The following is a 12,500-nucleotide window of genomic DNA, read 5'->3' as shown; positions in this document are numbered from 1 at the left end:
AGTCAACTTGCATATCTAAAGGTGAGTTTACACTAGGCTTCACCCCACGCTGCGTGCGTAAGACTCATCACCAACTCCTCCGAAATTCTTGTTAGCCCCGCCTACTGGACTGATCATTATGGTGACAGTGGGTGTGTGTGACCCTTGATGCAGTCCCAGTAGGCGGGAACTAAGAAAAATTCTGGAGGAGTTGGTGATGAGTCGCGTAAGACTCATCACCAACTCCTCCCAAATTCTTGTTAGCCCCGCCTACTGGACTGCTCATTATGGTGACAGTGGTGTGGCGTGACCCTTGATGAGCAGTCAAGTAGGCGGGGCTAAGAAGAATTTGGGAGGAGTTGGTGATGAGTCAGCGTAAGACTCATCACCAACTCCTCCCAAATTCTTGTTAGCCCCGCCTACTGGACTGCTCATTATGGTGACAGTGGTGTGCGTGACCCTTGATGAACAGTCCAGAAGGTGGGGCTAACAAAACATTTGGGAGGATTGGTGATGAGTCGCATAAGACTCATCACCAACTCTTCCCAAATTCTTGTTAGCCCCGCCTACTGGAACTGCTCATTATGTGACAGAGGTGCGTGACCCTTGATGAACAGTTCAGAAGGCGGGGCTAACAAACATTTGGGAGGTTGGTGGTGAGGCAGCGTAAGACTCATCACCAACTCCTCCCAAATTCTTATTAGCCCCGCCTACTGGACTGCTCATTATGGTGACAGAGGTGTGGCGTGACCCTTGATGAGCAGTCCAGTAGGCGGGGCTAACAAGAATTTGGGAGGAGTTGGTGATGAGTCTTACGCATACAGCGTAGGATGAAACTTAGTGTAAACTCACCTTTAGACAGTTCTGAGAAATTGTACAAAGATTGCAAATAATTTAGATAAAATATGCTACTCATTGAGTTAAAAATGAAATAAAAATGTTGAATGTTTACAGAATTCTATATTGTTTCAATATTGCAGTCATGCAAGCTTGATCATTGCATAACAGCTGTGAAGGACTTCTAGAAAATATATCTCTGTATCTATAGAGTTTAAATGGTTTAGAAAAATATTTAGCTTTCCCAGGGATTAAAATGAAATTACAACTAGAGGCAGTGTATTGAGATTTTTATTGTTAGGAATATGTGTCTTATCCGCTTAACTATTGCATAAAAGATGTACACAAAATACAGAAAAATATTACACGAAGAAAAAGTACCTTTTACTAAAATATTGCATAAATAGTACAAACTACTTAGAAAGAATTTCATTGAGAATACGAACCATTTCGTGACAGCATTTCGTAAGAATTGCAAGTGATTTAGAGGATGTTATTATATTGAGAATGTGATTTATTTAGAAAACAAAATGTTGCAAATAGAATAAAATAATCCATAGAAAAATACTTCACGAAGTATCAGCTGTGCAGAGAAACATAATGAAAATAATATGTTGAAAAATATTTCACTTTGAATCCAGTCAGTTCAGAGAGAAATATTCCATAAAGAATTCCTTACGGTCAGAGAGAAATATTCCATTCAGAACGGAAACATTTCAAAATAAAAAATATAACATAAAAATGTGAATATTGAAGGAAATATAGTTTCTACCCAACTGACACAATTTATGCCTTAAATATCCCTTACGATTTATGAAGGGTTATGGTCTAATTTACAGAAAATGTTGCTTAGGACTGCGAAGCGTATTGTAGGTAATGTGAGTTTTCATGTGCCGAATAAATCCAGCAATTTTAGCCATAACAAATAATCTATGATTTTATTACGAAGGAAGGCTGTAACTTCACCTTGAATACTGTGCAGACATCGTAAATAATTCTGAGAAAATATGATTGCATGGCCATTTTACAGCGCGCCTGTTGACCATGAGAAATCTGGGAAATTTATTGAAACTCCAGGCGACATTCGGTGATGAAAATTTCCGAAAAGGCCTTAACTTGCCTCAATAGTGCCAGACGCACGATCATGGCTAACTTTAACCTCAAGTAAAATAAAAACTAGTGGTTAGAGGGCTGCAATTTAGGGTATTTGATGATTGGAAGATGGATGATCAACTCACCAATTTCCAGCCCTCTTGCCTCAATAGTGCCAGACGCACGATCATGGCTAATTTTAACCTCGAATAAAATCAAACCTACTGTGGTTAGAGGGCTTCAATTTGGTATGTTTGATGACTGGAAGTTGGATGATCAACAAACCAATTTGCAGCCCTCTAGCACCAGTTAGTCATTTATATGAGGGCGGACAGAAAAAGTGCGGACGGACAGACCAATAGCAGAAAACAAGAAAAATGAGTGATGGAAATTATACTGCAATTGAAGAGAGCAACGCATTTGCAACCTATTCTGTTTATTATGGTTTATAATGGGTATTGTCAGATATATCATGGACTTACAATAATGAATGGGATGATTGACCAGTATTTTTATTCTGCAGTGAATTTCATATTTTATTATTATTATTATTATTATTCTTATATTTATTATTTATTATTAATTTATTATTATTATTAAGCTCACAATTTTATTAACGTTTTATAATGAATGAAATACTTTCAGTTATTTTTAATTCGCAACTGATTCAATTTTCATTATCATTTACTATTATTATTACTAATTACAAATTCCCGATAATTTTATGTGTTTATTATTTTTACTATTTTATGCACATTTATTATTATTATTATTTTTATTATTATTATTATTATTATTATTATTATTATTATTCATTATTATTATTCATTATTATTATTTTTATTATTATTATTATTATTATTATTACAAGCCCTAAGGTCAACCAATAGCTCAGATTTACATATATATTATTTGCTGCTGATTCTGTAATTTGATAAAATAAAAAATTAAAAATTACTCCTCTGGACATTTCACATTCTACAGAAAGTGACATTTCTGTTATAGAATAACAAGTTCCTCCTCCACCCCCCCCCCCCATCTCCTCTCTCTCTCTCTCTCTCTCTCTCTCTCTCTCTCTCTCTCTCTCCTCCATGAAGATTTACATAAAGATAAAACTCCCGCATCAGCATACAGCGAGACCTCTACAGAAACTTGGCTACAGGATGGATGCTGTAGAAGATTCTGTAATGGATGATGACGTAGGGGGTGGGGAGGAAAGGGGGGGGGCCTCGTTTTTTACCACCCCGAGGCGTCCATTACTTTTCCCCCTTACTTGGCCGACAGATACAGATCTCCTCATAACCTATATATATCCTTCCGTGGAAATTCTCATTTTGGAGTGTGAGCCAGAGAGAGAGAGAGAGAGAGAGAGAGAGAAGAGAGAGAGAGAGAGGGGGGGGGGTTGACTAGGAAAGACTTACAAAAAAGAAAAAAACAGTTTCCATTATTCAAGAGAGATAAATATATCATGGAATTCAGTCACGCTAAATCCCTGGAACAGATCCTGGAATTCAATCCTACTTACTTCCTGGAATAGATCCTGGAATTCAGTCCCACTCATTCCCTGGAATAGATCCCGGAATTCAATCCCACTCAACCCCTGGTATAGATCCCGGAATTCAATGCCACTTAAACTCTGGAATAGATCATAGAATTCATTCGCACTCAATCTTTAGAATAGATCCCGGAATTTAACCCCACTCAATCCCTGGAATAGATCCTGGAATTCAGTCCTACCCAATCCCTGGAATAGATCCTGGAATTCAGTCCCACTCACATCCTGGAATAGATCCTGGCATTCAGCCCCACTCAACCGCTGGAATAGATCCTGGAATTCAACCCCACTCAACCCCTGGAATAGATCCTGGAATTCAGTCCCACTTAATCCCTGGAATAGATCCAGGACTCCAATCCCACTCAATCCCTGGAGCAAATCCTGGATTTCAATCCCATTTAATCCCTGGAATAGATCCTGGAATCCAATCCCACTCAATCCTTGGAGCAAATCCTGGAATTAAGTCCCACCCAATCCCTGGAATAGATCCTGGAATTCAATCCCACTCAATCCCTGGAACAGATCCTGGAATTCAATTGCACTTGATTCCGAGAAAGAGCCCTGGATTCAATCCTACACGGTCCGTAGAAAGAGCCTAGTCACAGCAGACCGCCGTCACCATTCTGGAATTGTTTTCCAGAATGTTTCCTTCCAGAATCATCCCACTTTTCCTCTTCTCGTTTTCGTGGATCATAATCCAGGTATTTTTAGTGTCGTCTGACGCCGCTCCGATGGGGCGACCTTCTAAAGCTCTTTTCCTTCTTATTCTTCTTCTTCTTCTTCTTCTTCTTCTTCTTTTATCTCCTTTTTCGTCTTCTTCTTCTCCTTCTTCTTCCCATTCGGACCGTTTGTTATCGCCCTGAAAAATACCTTTGGATTCCAAATCCAGGGAATGAATTTCAACTTCCTTCCTTCCTCCTAACTCCCTCTTCCTACAACTCTCTCTCCCCCCCCCCCCCCTCGCTCTCTCTCTCTCTCTCTCTCTCTCTCTCTCTCTCTTCCGGTCCTAGTCTCGCCTTCCAGAGCGCGGCTGGCTTTTGGCTTTTACACAAGAAATTATCAATTTATTTTCCTCCCCATCTATTCTGTGCTGACGTCAGCTCTTTCTATTCCTCCTGTGTGTGTGTGTGTGTGTGTGTGGTGTGTGTGTCCGTAACGACAATAAAAAGAAAAAAGAAACCTAGGGAACACGAGTTCACCTAATGTACCGGCAACTTGGCGGCAGTAAAGGTGAGAAAACCATTACTTTGCTCAAGATTTCCGACCGTACCGGAATATTGCTACGCTGTGTATTCACGGGGCGTCCAGATGGATATTTTTTTTTATATTCCCGCGAGGTTGAATATATATATGTGTGTCTGCATATATATTTATCCTGCTGAGGTTTGCTTTCAAGTTTATTTATGTATGTGTGTATGTATTTATGCTGCTGAGCTTTGCTTTCAAGTTTATTTATGTATGTGTTTATGTGTGTGTGTGTGTGTGTGTATTTATGTTGCTGAATTTTGCTTTCCAGTTTATGTATGTATGTAAGTATTTATTTTATATATGTACATATATACATATGTATGTATGTGTATAGACACACACACACACACACACACACACATATATATATATATATATATATATATATATATATATATTATATATATATATATATATATATCTATATATATATATATATACACGATTTACTTGTTTCCATTTTTAATCTGCAATTTATATATTTACGAAAGTGGAGACGAATACTAATAAAATAAGAATAAAACCATATATCTCCCCCATTTACCAACAGGAAACATAGAAAAACAAAGACAGCAGACGTTAAATTTGACAGAAACATCAAGCAAAAAACATCACTGCGTTTCAGAGTCCACATCTCGCTTGAATATCGACAATAAACAGCTGATCTGAAGGACTTAGCGAAATGTAAGGCATTTAGACCCCCACAAATACTGTGTTCATCCCAGTTTGGAGGCCCATTAAAAATAATCTGGGTTGATTCACGGGCTAAATGTGTCCATGTTTTGTGCGTAAACATTTATGTGTGTGTGGCTGATGTTCCTGGGTTCTAGATATGAAAATTTGACGAGGTCGAAATGAATTAATAACGTTCTCTAGGACTGGCTGTTGGCTGATAACCAAATAATGATAACTTTGTTAAGCTTATAGGGGTTTAAAGCATTTCTGCTCTCGTATTAACAAGTTTAAACATTACTGCTTTCGCACTCACAGTTATAAACATTACTGTTTTCGTATTAACAAAATGTAACCTTTCGTGTGCTTTCGTAAATATTTCTGTTTTCGTATTAACATGATTTAAAATTTTAAACATTACTGACTTTTCGGGGGGTTTTATAAAAAGTTTTTTCAAACATCACTTCCTTTGGTGGGTAAAAAAATAAAAATAACATTAAACATTACTACTTTCGTATAAAAAAGTAAACATTACTGCTTTCGTATAAAAGTTTAAACGTTACTACTTTCGTATTAACATGATTGTAACATTACTGTTTTCGTATAAAAAGTTTAAACATTATTACTTTCGTATTAACAAAGTTTACACATTACTGCTTTCGTATAAAAAGTTTAAACATTACTACTTTCAAATTAACATGATTTAAACATTACTACTTTCGTATAAAAAGTTTAAACATTACTGTTTTCGTATTAACATGATTTAAACATTACTGCTTTCGTATAAAAAGTTGAAACATTACTGCTTTCATATGAAAAGTTTGAACATCACTGCTTTCGTATTAATAAAGTTTAAGCATTACTGCTTTCGTAATAACAAGATTTAAACATTACTGCTTTCGTATAAAAAGTTGAAACATTCCTGCTTTCATGTCAAAGTTTGAACATTACTGCTTTCGTAATAACAAAAAGTAAATGTTACTGCTTTCGTATTAACAAAATGCAAACATTACTGCTTTTGCGTTAACAAAGTTTAAAGATCCTTGTTTAATCTTAAACGGGCCTAAACGTCACAGCTTTGACACGAATTAAAAGGTTTTACAACCCCGAAATAAAAAAAAAAAACGTAGCCATAAAGTCTTTGTTCTTATCTTAAACTTCGTACCTCTGATCGTTTCGTTATCTGGTAGTGACGGATCGCATGACTCTCTCTCTCTCTCTCTCTCTCTCTCTCTCCCCCCCTCCCCCCCACCCCCTCCCCAACCCTCCACCCCCTCCCCCACAAAGGTGCAAGGACTTAGAATGACCCTTTTGTGGAAGTGGTATCGAGGACAAACTCTGAGTTGAGTGGATAGTGGCATATCTTTTGTAAATAATGCCGCAGGTTTGATACACCGCGTAAAATGCTTCGGAAAACGTTTAGAGAATTCAAAAGAAGTTCAAACGAAAGAGCGAAGATAAACATTAAAATACATCACACCCATCACGAACCAAATATAACTAAAAAAAATAGAATTGAAAAAGCTATCCAGTAACGTCATTGTCCACCATTAACTCCCTGACCAGTGAGCAGTGATATGCCCCTCTTTAGCAGCCTAACAAATGCAGAGATCGCCACCACCAGCCAGCCAGGTCCTGCAGTCGCTTGAACGATCCACATCACGGCCAATTGCAAGCAATAACTAAGACCAATTTTCGCCAGTTTACGGTCAGAGATATTTGTCGAGGTAGGTAGCTAGCTGGCAGCTAGCTGGCAGAGCAGCAGCTAGCAGCAGAGGCCATTCAGCTCGGGCCATCAAAGGTCCAGGGGGTTTAAATTCTTAACTGTCGAATTCTGCCTCTGGGTACAAAGAGGTTGAATTCGGCCGGGGCTGTTGGTCTTAATAACGTCCAACCATTGTAAGCGAGAATGATTATACTACGTCGTGTGAAAGCTCTCTCTCTCTCTCTCTCTCTCTCTCTCTCTCTCTCTCTCTCGATGGAAAGATCTGGGTGGTGACTGCAGGGAAAGAATCTCTCTCTCTCTCTCTCTCTCTCTCTTCTCTCTCTCTCAAACGCAAGATCTCGGTGGTGATTGCAGGGAAAGAACAGCTATCTCTCTGTTTCTCTCTCTCTCCCTCTCTCTCTCATTACACACACACACACACACACACACACACACACACACACACACACACACACTCAGCGAGAATTTATTCACGAACGTTCCCCTGCTTCTTATCATAATCTGACGGACATAAATTTTAGGCAGCGTTTGGGTCCAAACTATGCTTGTTGGTACAATATGACTAAACCCCCTTACTCCTCCCTCCCTCCCCTCCCTCCCCCCCTCCCTCCCTAACCCCCCTCCCCCCACATTTCCACCACCCACGCACCCGGCGAAAAGGATACGATTAAGGAACCCCTCCCCTAAATCAAATCAGAACAGTAATATCAAAAAGAAAAAAAACCAAAAAAACAGAAAATGGAAAAATAAATGAAAACTAATTGACAGATAAATAAATAAAAGCAAAATAAAGTAAATAAATTAATTCATAATAAATAAAAAATAAGGAAATATGGATTAATAATATATGAATAAATGGAATGAATAAATAAATGAAAAATAAATAAAAGTTAATAAATAAACATATAATTATATAGAATGTGCAAGATTAATAAGTAAAAAGTTAATAAATAAACATTATGTAAATAAATAAATGCTGATATATAAATAGAGAAACTAACTTAAGGAAAAAAATAACAAGGCATGATCAGACCTCCAGCTCACTTGGGACGTGTACAATATTATCCCCTCGCCCATAAGTTGTAAACATTACATTCCTAACTTTTAATGTAAATTAAAACTTGCTAAAATCTATGGTCAAATAGATCCTTGTTTCGCCAACGAAAATTAAAATAAATACGCTATGTTTTATTAGAAATAATTATTCTGAAATGTTTAACTTAACATTATATATTTTTTACATTTTCATTCTAATAGATAAATCATAGATATCCTATCCAAAAATTCCTGTATCTTTAACGTGATGCAAAACATCATTTTAGACATTTTGTATGATCTTCCATAGACCTATCCTACCCCCCCACAACAACAATAACAACATCAACAAAGTAGTTTGTAGGCTTACTCCCCGAGTAAGCGAAACTCGATGCGAAACACCATTTTAGACCTTTTTAGGATTTCCCATAGACTTTTCCTACCCCGCTCCCCACAATAAGAACAACAACAACAAGAACAAAGAAGTTTGTAAGCTTACTCCCCGAGTAAGCGAAACTCGATCCAAACACCATTTTAGACCTTTTTATAGGATCTTTCATAGACCTTTCCTACCCAACCCCCAACAAGACTAACAGCAAGAACAACAGCTACAAAGTAGTATGTAGACTTACTCCCCTAGTAAGCGAATAGTCTGATGAACAGAGTACAACCCACTAACCGTCTTATTGCCGATATTCTTCACGCGGCAGTTGAGAATGGCCGTCTTGCCCAACAGGGCAGTGATGTTGGCAGACTGCTCGTAGTCGAAGTACGGCTTCTCGGAGTCGAAGTTCGGGTCGTCCACGAAGCCCAAGGCGGTGCTGCCTCTCTCTCCCACGGTCACCCTGTTCTCCTGCAGCCCTTCGTCTGAGTAGCTCTCGCCCGTGGCGTTGATGTCTGAGGAATAAATGAGACGGGGTTACGAGAAGTAATATAACAGAGTATATATAGGACTTAATAGGACTCGTAGGATACATAGGGTTATAGAGAGAGACTCAGAAAGCCTGTATGTACATAATTTGAATTGGAAGTATGTTTTGTGCCATGTGATGGTTACTATAGTCTACATTTTTTAGTGAATTACTTGTCTGTTTGTTTGTTTGTTTTTGTTTTTTGGATAGTGTATGCATGTACATATATGTATAGTATATATATATATATATATATATATATATATATATATATATACATATACACACATCATCATATACTATCCTACTTACCAATAACGAAACTACAATAATAGCTTCATTTCTGTTGCTTAATGTTTACGGATTAGTTTATATATATATATATATATATATATATATATATATATATATATATATATATATATTATATATATATATACATACATATATATACTAACCAAAAAATGAATACACAAACAGGCAAGTAACTGAATAAAAAGCTGGCTAATTAATTATAGTTTCGTTCCATTGGTAAGTAGGATAGTATATGTATACATACATACATACATTATATGTATACATATATGTACATATTATCCTACTCACCAATAGAACGTAACTTCAGTTAATCCAAAAAGGTCCCCAAAAAAGAAAGCATAATCCTAATTTACAACTTAATGCTTAGCCGACCTCCATTTACATCGCACTGGCCCCACGACCGCATCTCCAATCCTCATCGTGCATAATTTCCAAACGCGTACGAAGCAGCCATTTTGGCACAGCGGAAAGATCCTCATAATCCTTAGAAGGAACAACCAGCATCTATCCCTTGGTTGGCTTGGCTGGCGTTGAGCTAAAGGCATTCAATTTTGCCAAGACCCGACACGTTGGTTAACAGCCCGTGGTGGAGGCTTCCAAACAATTGCATTAAGATGTTCCATTTTGATAATGATCGCCGAGAGGAGGAGGACGTGTCCCTCTCTCTCTCTCTCTCTCTCTCTCTCTCTCTCTCTCTCTCTCTCTCTCATTGTATTGTCCATTGTTTATTTCCACTGAATAAACTTATTTTATTTATGTCTGCCGGTATAAAAGTGGAGTATTTATATTCTCTCTCGCTCTCTCTCTCTCTCTCTAATTGTATTGCCCCACAATCTTTGTCTCCATGGCAAAATAAACTCATAATTTATTTTGTCTGCTTTATCGCCTGGTGTCTTTCTTCTCTCCTCCTCATTGCCATAAACTGTATCATTTGAATTATATCTGGCAGTATAGAAGTGGAAGGTTTATTCTCTCTCTCTCTCTCTCTCCTCTCTCTCTCTCTCTCTCTCTCATTATGTAATCCATTTTTATTTCCATTAAAATAAGATATTTTTTATTTAGAGTTTCCCACAGGGAAGTGGAATATTCTCTCTGTCTCTCTCGCTTTCCCAGATGTAAAAAGACCCACCATCCCCCCCCCCCCCCACTTTTTTTTTGTGAGGCTGATCAGGGATTGTTTCATGGACTCGTTCGTTGTTCCAGAGACGCGTTCATAAAGGCGATTTGCTCGGAGCGCCTCGAGTTATTATGCATTAGGCCGAGGTGCGTTCTGTTTAGGTCTGAAACACTACTTGTCGTCACAAATTGTCAATGATTCGGACGGAAAATCATTTGGTTTCCTCTTCAGCCGCGAAAGTTTCGCTTATATCATATTCTGGGATCAATTTTGTCCCAGGCAATTCTATAAAAGGATATGTTTAGGTCCATTGGATAAGAAAGCGAAATATTTCGCCGCCAGAATTGTCAGTGATTGGGAAGTACCCTAATTCTGTTTCATCTTTCTATTCACTTACGAAAGGTTTTAGTTATCATATTTTGGTCGTCACGAATTTGTCATTTATTTCTGTTGTTCAGTTAAGAAAGGTTTTGTTTATAAGAGGAGATGTAATAGATGTAATGCTTCTTTTTCGTTTGTCGTATTCCATGTGACGCGTTTTGTCAGCATATGAAAGATTTGTTGAAATGGCGTTGTTCATTGTCCTAATCTGACATGTTTGTCGCCGAAATTTCGAACGATTTGGGAAATGATTTGACGTTTCTTTCTGTTCAGATGAGTTAGCCTCGAGTTGTAATACTTTAGAATCATTTTTGTCAGATTAAATCTCTGAAAGAAACGCAGAGGAGTTTTCCTTTCAATTTGAATTCGATGGGACGTGGTTTGTCAAAATCTGACGTATCTGTCGTCACAAACTGTAAATGTTTTAGAGAGAATGGCATTTTCATTCTGTCCAGTTGGAAAATGTTTTAATTTTCATACGTTGCAACCAGTTTTATCACAGGTAATCTCTTTAAGAAATTCAATACCTCCCTTTATTTTCTATTCGTTGATATATAATTTATCAAAATTTAATGTATTTTAAAGGTTCCACAATAATACAAAGTGTTAAGAGTCCGAGTATAATTTTTAAGACTTTACAAAAAGCTTTCGAACCCTTCCCTGGGTTCATCTAGGAAGATGAACCCAGGGAAGGGTTCGAAAGGATTTTGTAAGGTCTTAAAAATTAAAAATTATACACGGACTCTTAACACTTTGTATTATTGTGGACCCTTTAGAACATGATATATACTCACGCGATAGAGAGTTTTTCCCTACTTAATTAATTAATGTATTGTTCGTCTCAAATCATCATTAATTTGGCAGAATTTCGCATCTTGTTCCTTCAGTCCAAGTATGAGGGCTTTAAATTATAATATTGTATAATCATTTTTAGTTGTCTGTAAAAGAAAATGTTGTGATGGCTTTGTCTGTCCGTCTGCACTTTTTCTGTCCGCCCTCAGAACTTAAAAACTACTGAGGCTAGAGGGCTGCAAATTGGTGTGTGGATCATCCATTTCCCAATCATCAGACACACAAAATTGCAGCCCTCTAGCCTCAGGTTTTTTTTTTTTTAAGTTTAATTTTAGCCATAATCGTACGTCTGGCACACAGGATTATGCCGAGACCACAGAAAGGTAGATCTATTTTGGGTGGCGTTGATTTTACGCTGAACAGAAAACTCGATTGTGCCGAAGAAATCTCTTGAACACCAAATCCTTTGCAGAAGATTTCACATCTTGTTCCTTCTGTCCACTTAACGAAACCATTTAATAAAAATCATATCTCTGTGAGGAAATCCCTCCCCCAAAGGGAATTTGCAGCCAGTACAAATGGAATCGTCGAAATTTTCCAGAATTTCCAGAAATTCCAGAATTTTCCAGCTACCCCAAAAATAGAAATGAATATCTCCTAGAGACTGGATGGACCCACTTTTGGAGAAGGAGCAATCGGCCGATTTAAAATTATAATCCGAAAGCCAAATTTAAGATGGGCTTCCATCGTGGGATTTACTTGAAGTGTTTAACTTTGAATTAACAGAGAGAGAGAGAGAGAGAGAGAGAGAGAGAGAGAGAGAGAGAGAGAGAGAGA

At 37.6% G+C, this 12,500-nt stretch overlaps 1 protein-coding gene across 1 annotated transcript in view; it reads right to left on the bottom strand.

Annotated features, from left to right (window-relative positions):
* LOC135226662 (zwei Ig domain protein zig-8-like) overlaps window positions 1-9,792 on the bottom strand; it is a 22,227-nt gene extending 12,435 nt beyond the window's left edge. The window contains exons 1-2 of the mRNA XM_064266374.1: window positions 9,756-9,792; window positions 8,824-9,041 (exon numbers count right to left, since the gene is read on the bottom strand). Coding sequence (XP_064122444.1) covers window positions 8,824-9,041; window positions 9,756-9,792 — 255 coding nt within the window. The remainder of the gene's footprint in view (window positions 1-8,823; window positions 9,042-9,755) is intronic.
* Window positions 9,793-12,500: the final 2,708 nt, after the last annotated feature.

Source organism: Macrobrachium nipponense, chromosome 15 (genome assembly GCF_015104395.2).
Source record: "Macrobrachium nipponense isolate FS-2020 chromosome 15, ASM1510439v2, whole genome shotgun sequence".
Classification (NCBI taxonomy): domain Eukaryota; kingdom Metazoa; phylum Arthropoda; class Malacostraca; order Decapoda; family Palaemonidae; genus Macrobrachium; species Macrobrachium nipponense.
Note: the sequence above shows the minus strand (reverse complement) of the source record. Positions and strands in the feature narration are given on the sequence as shown.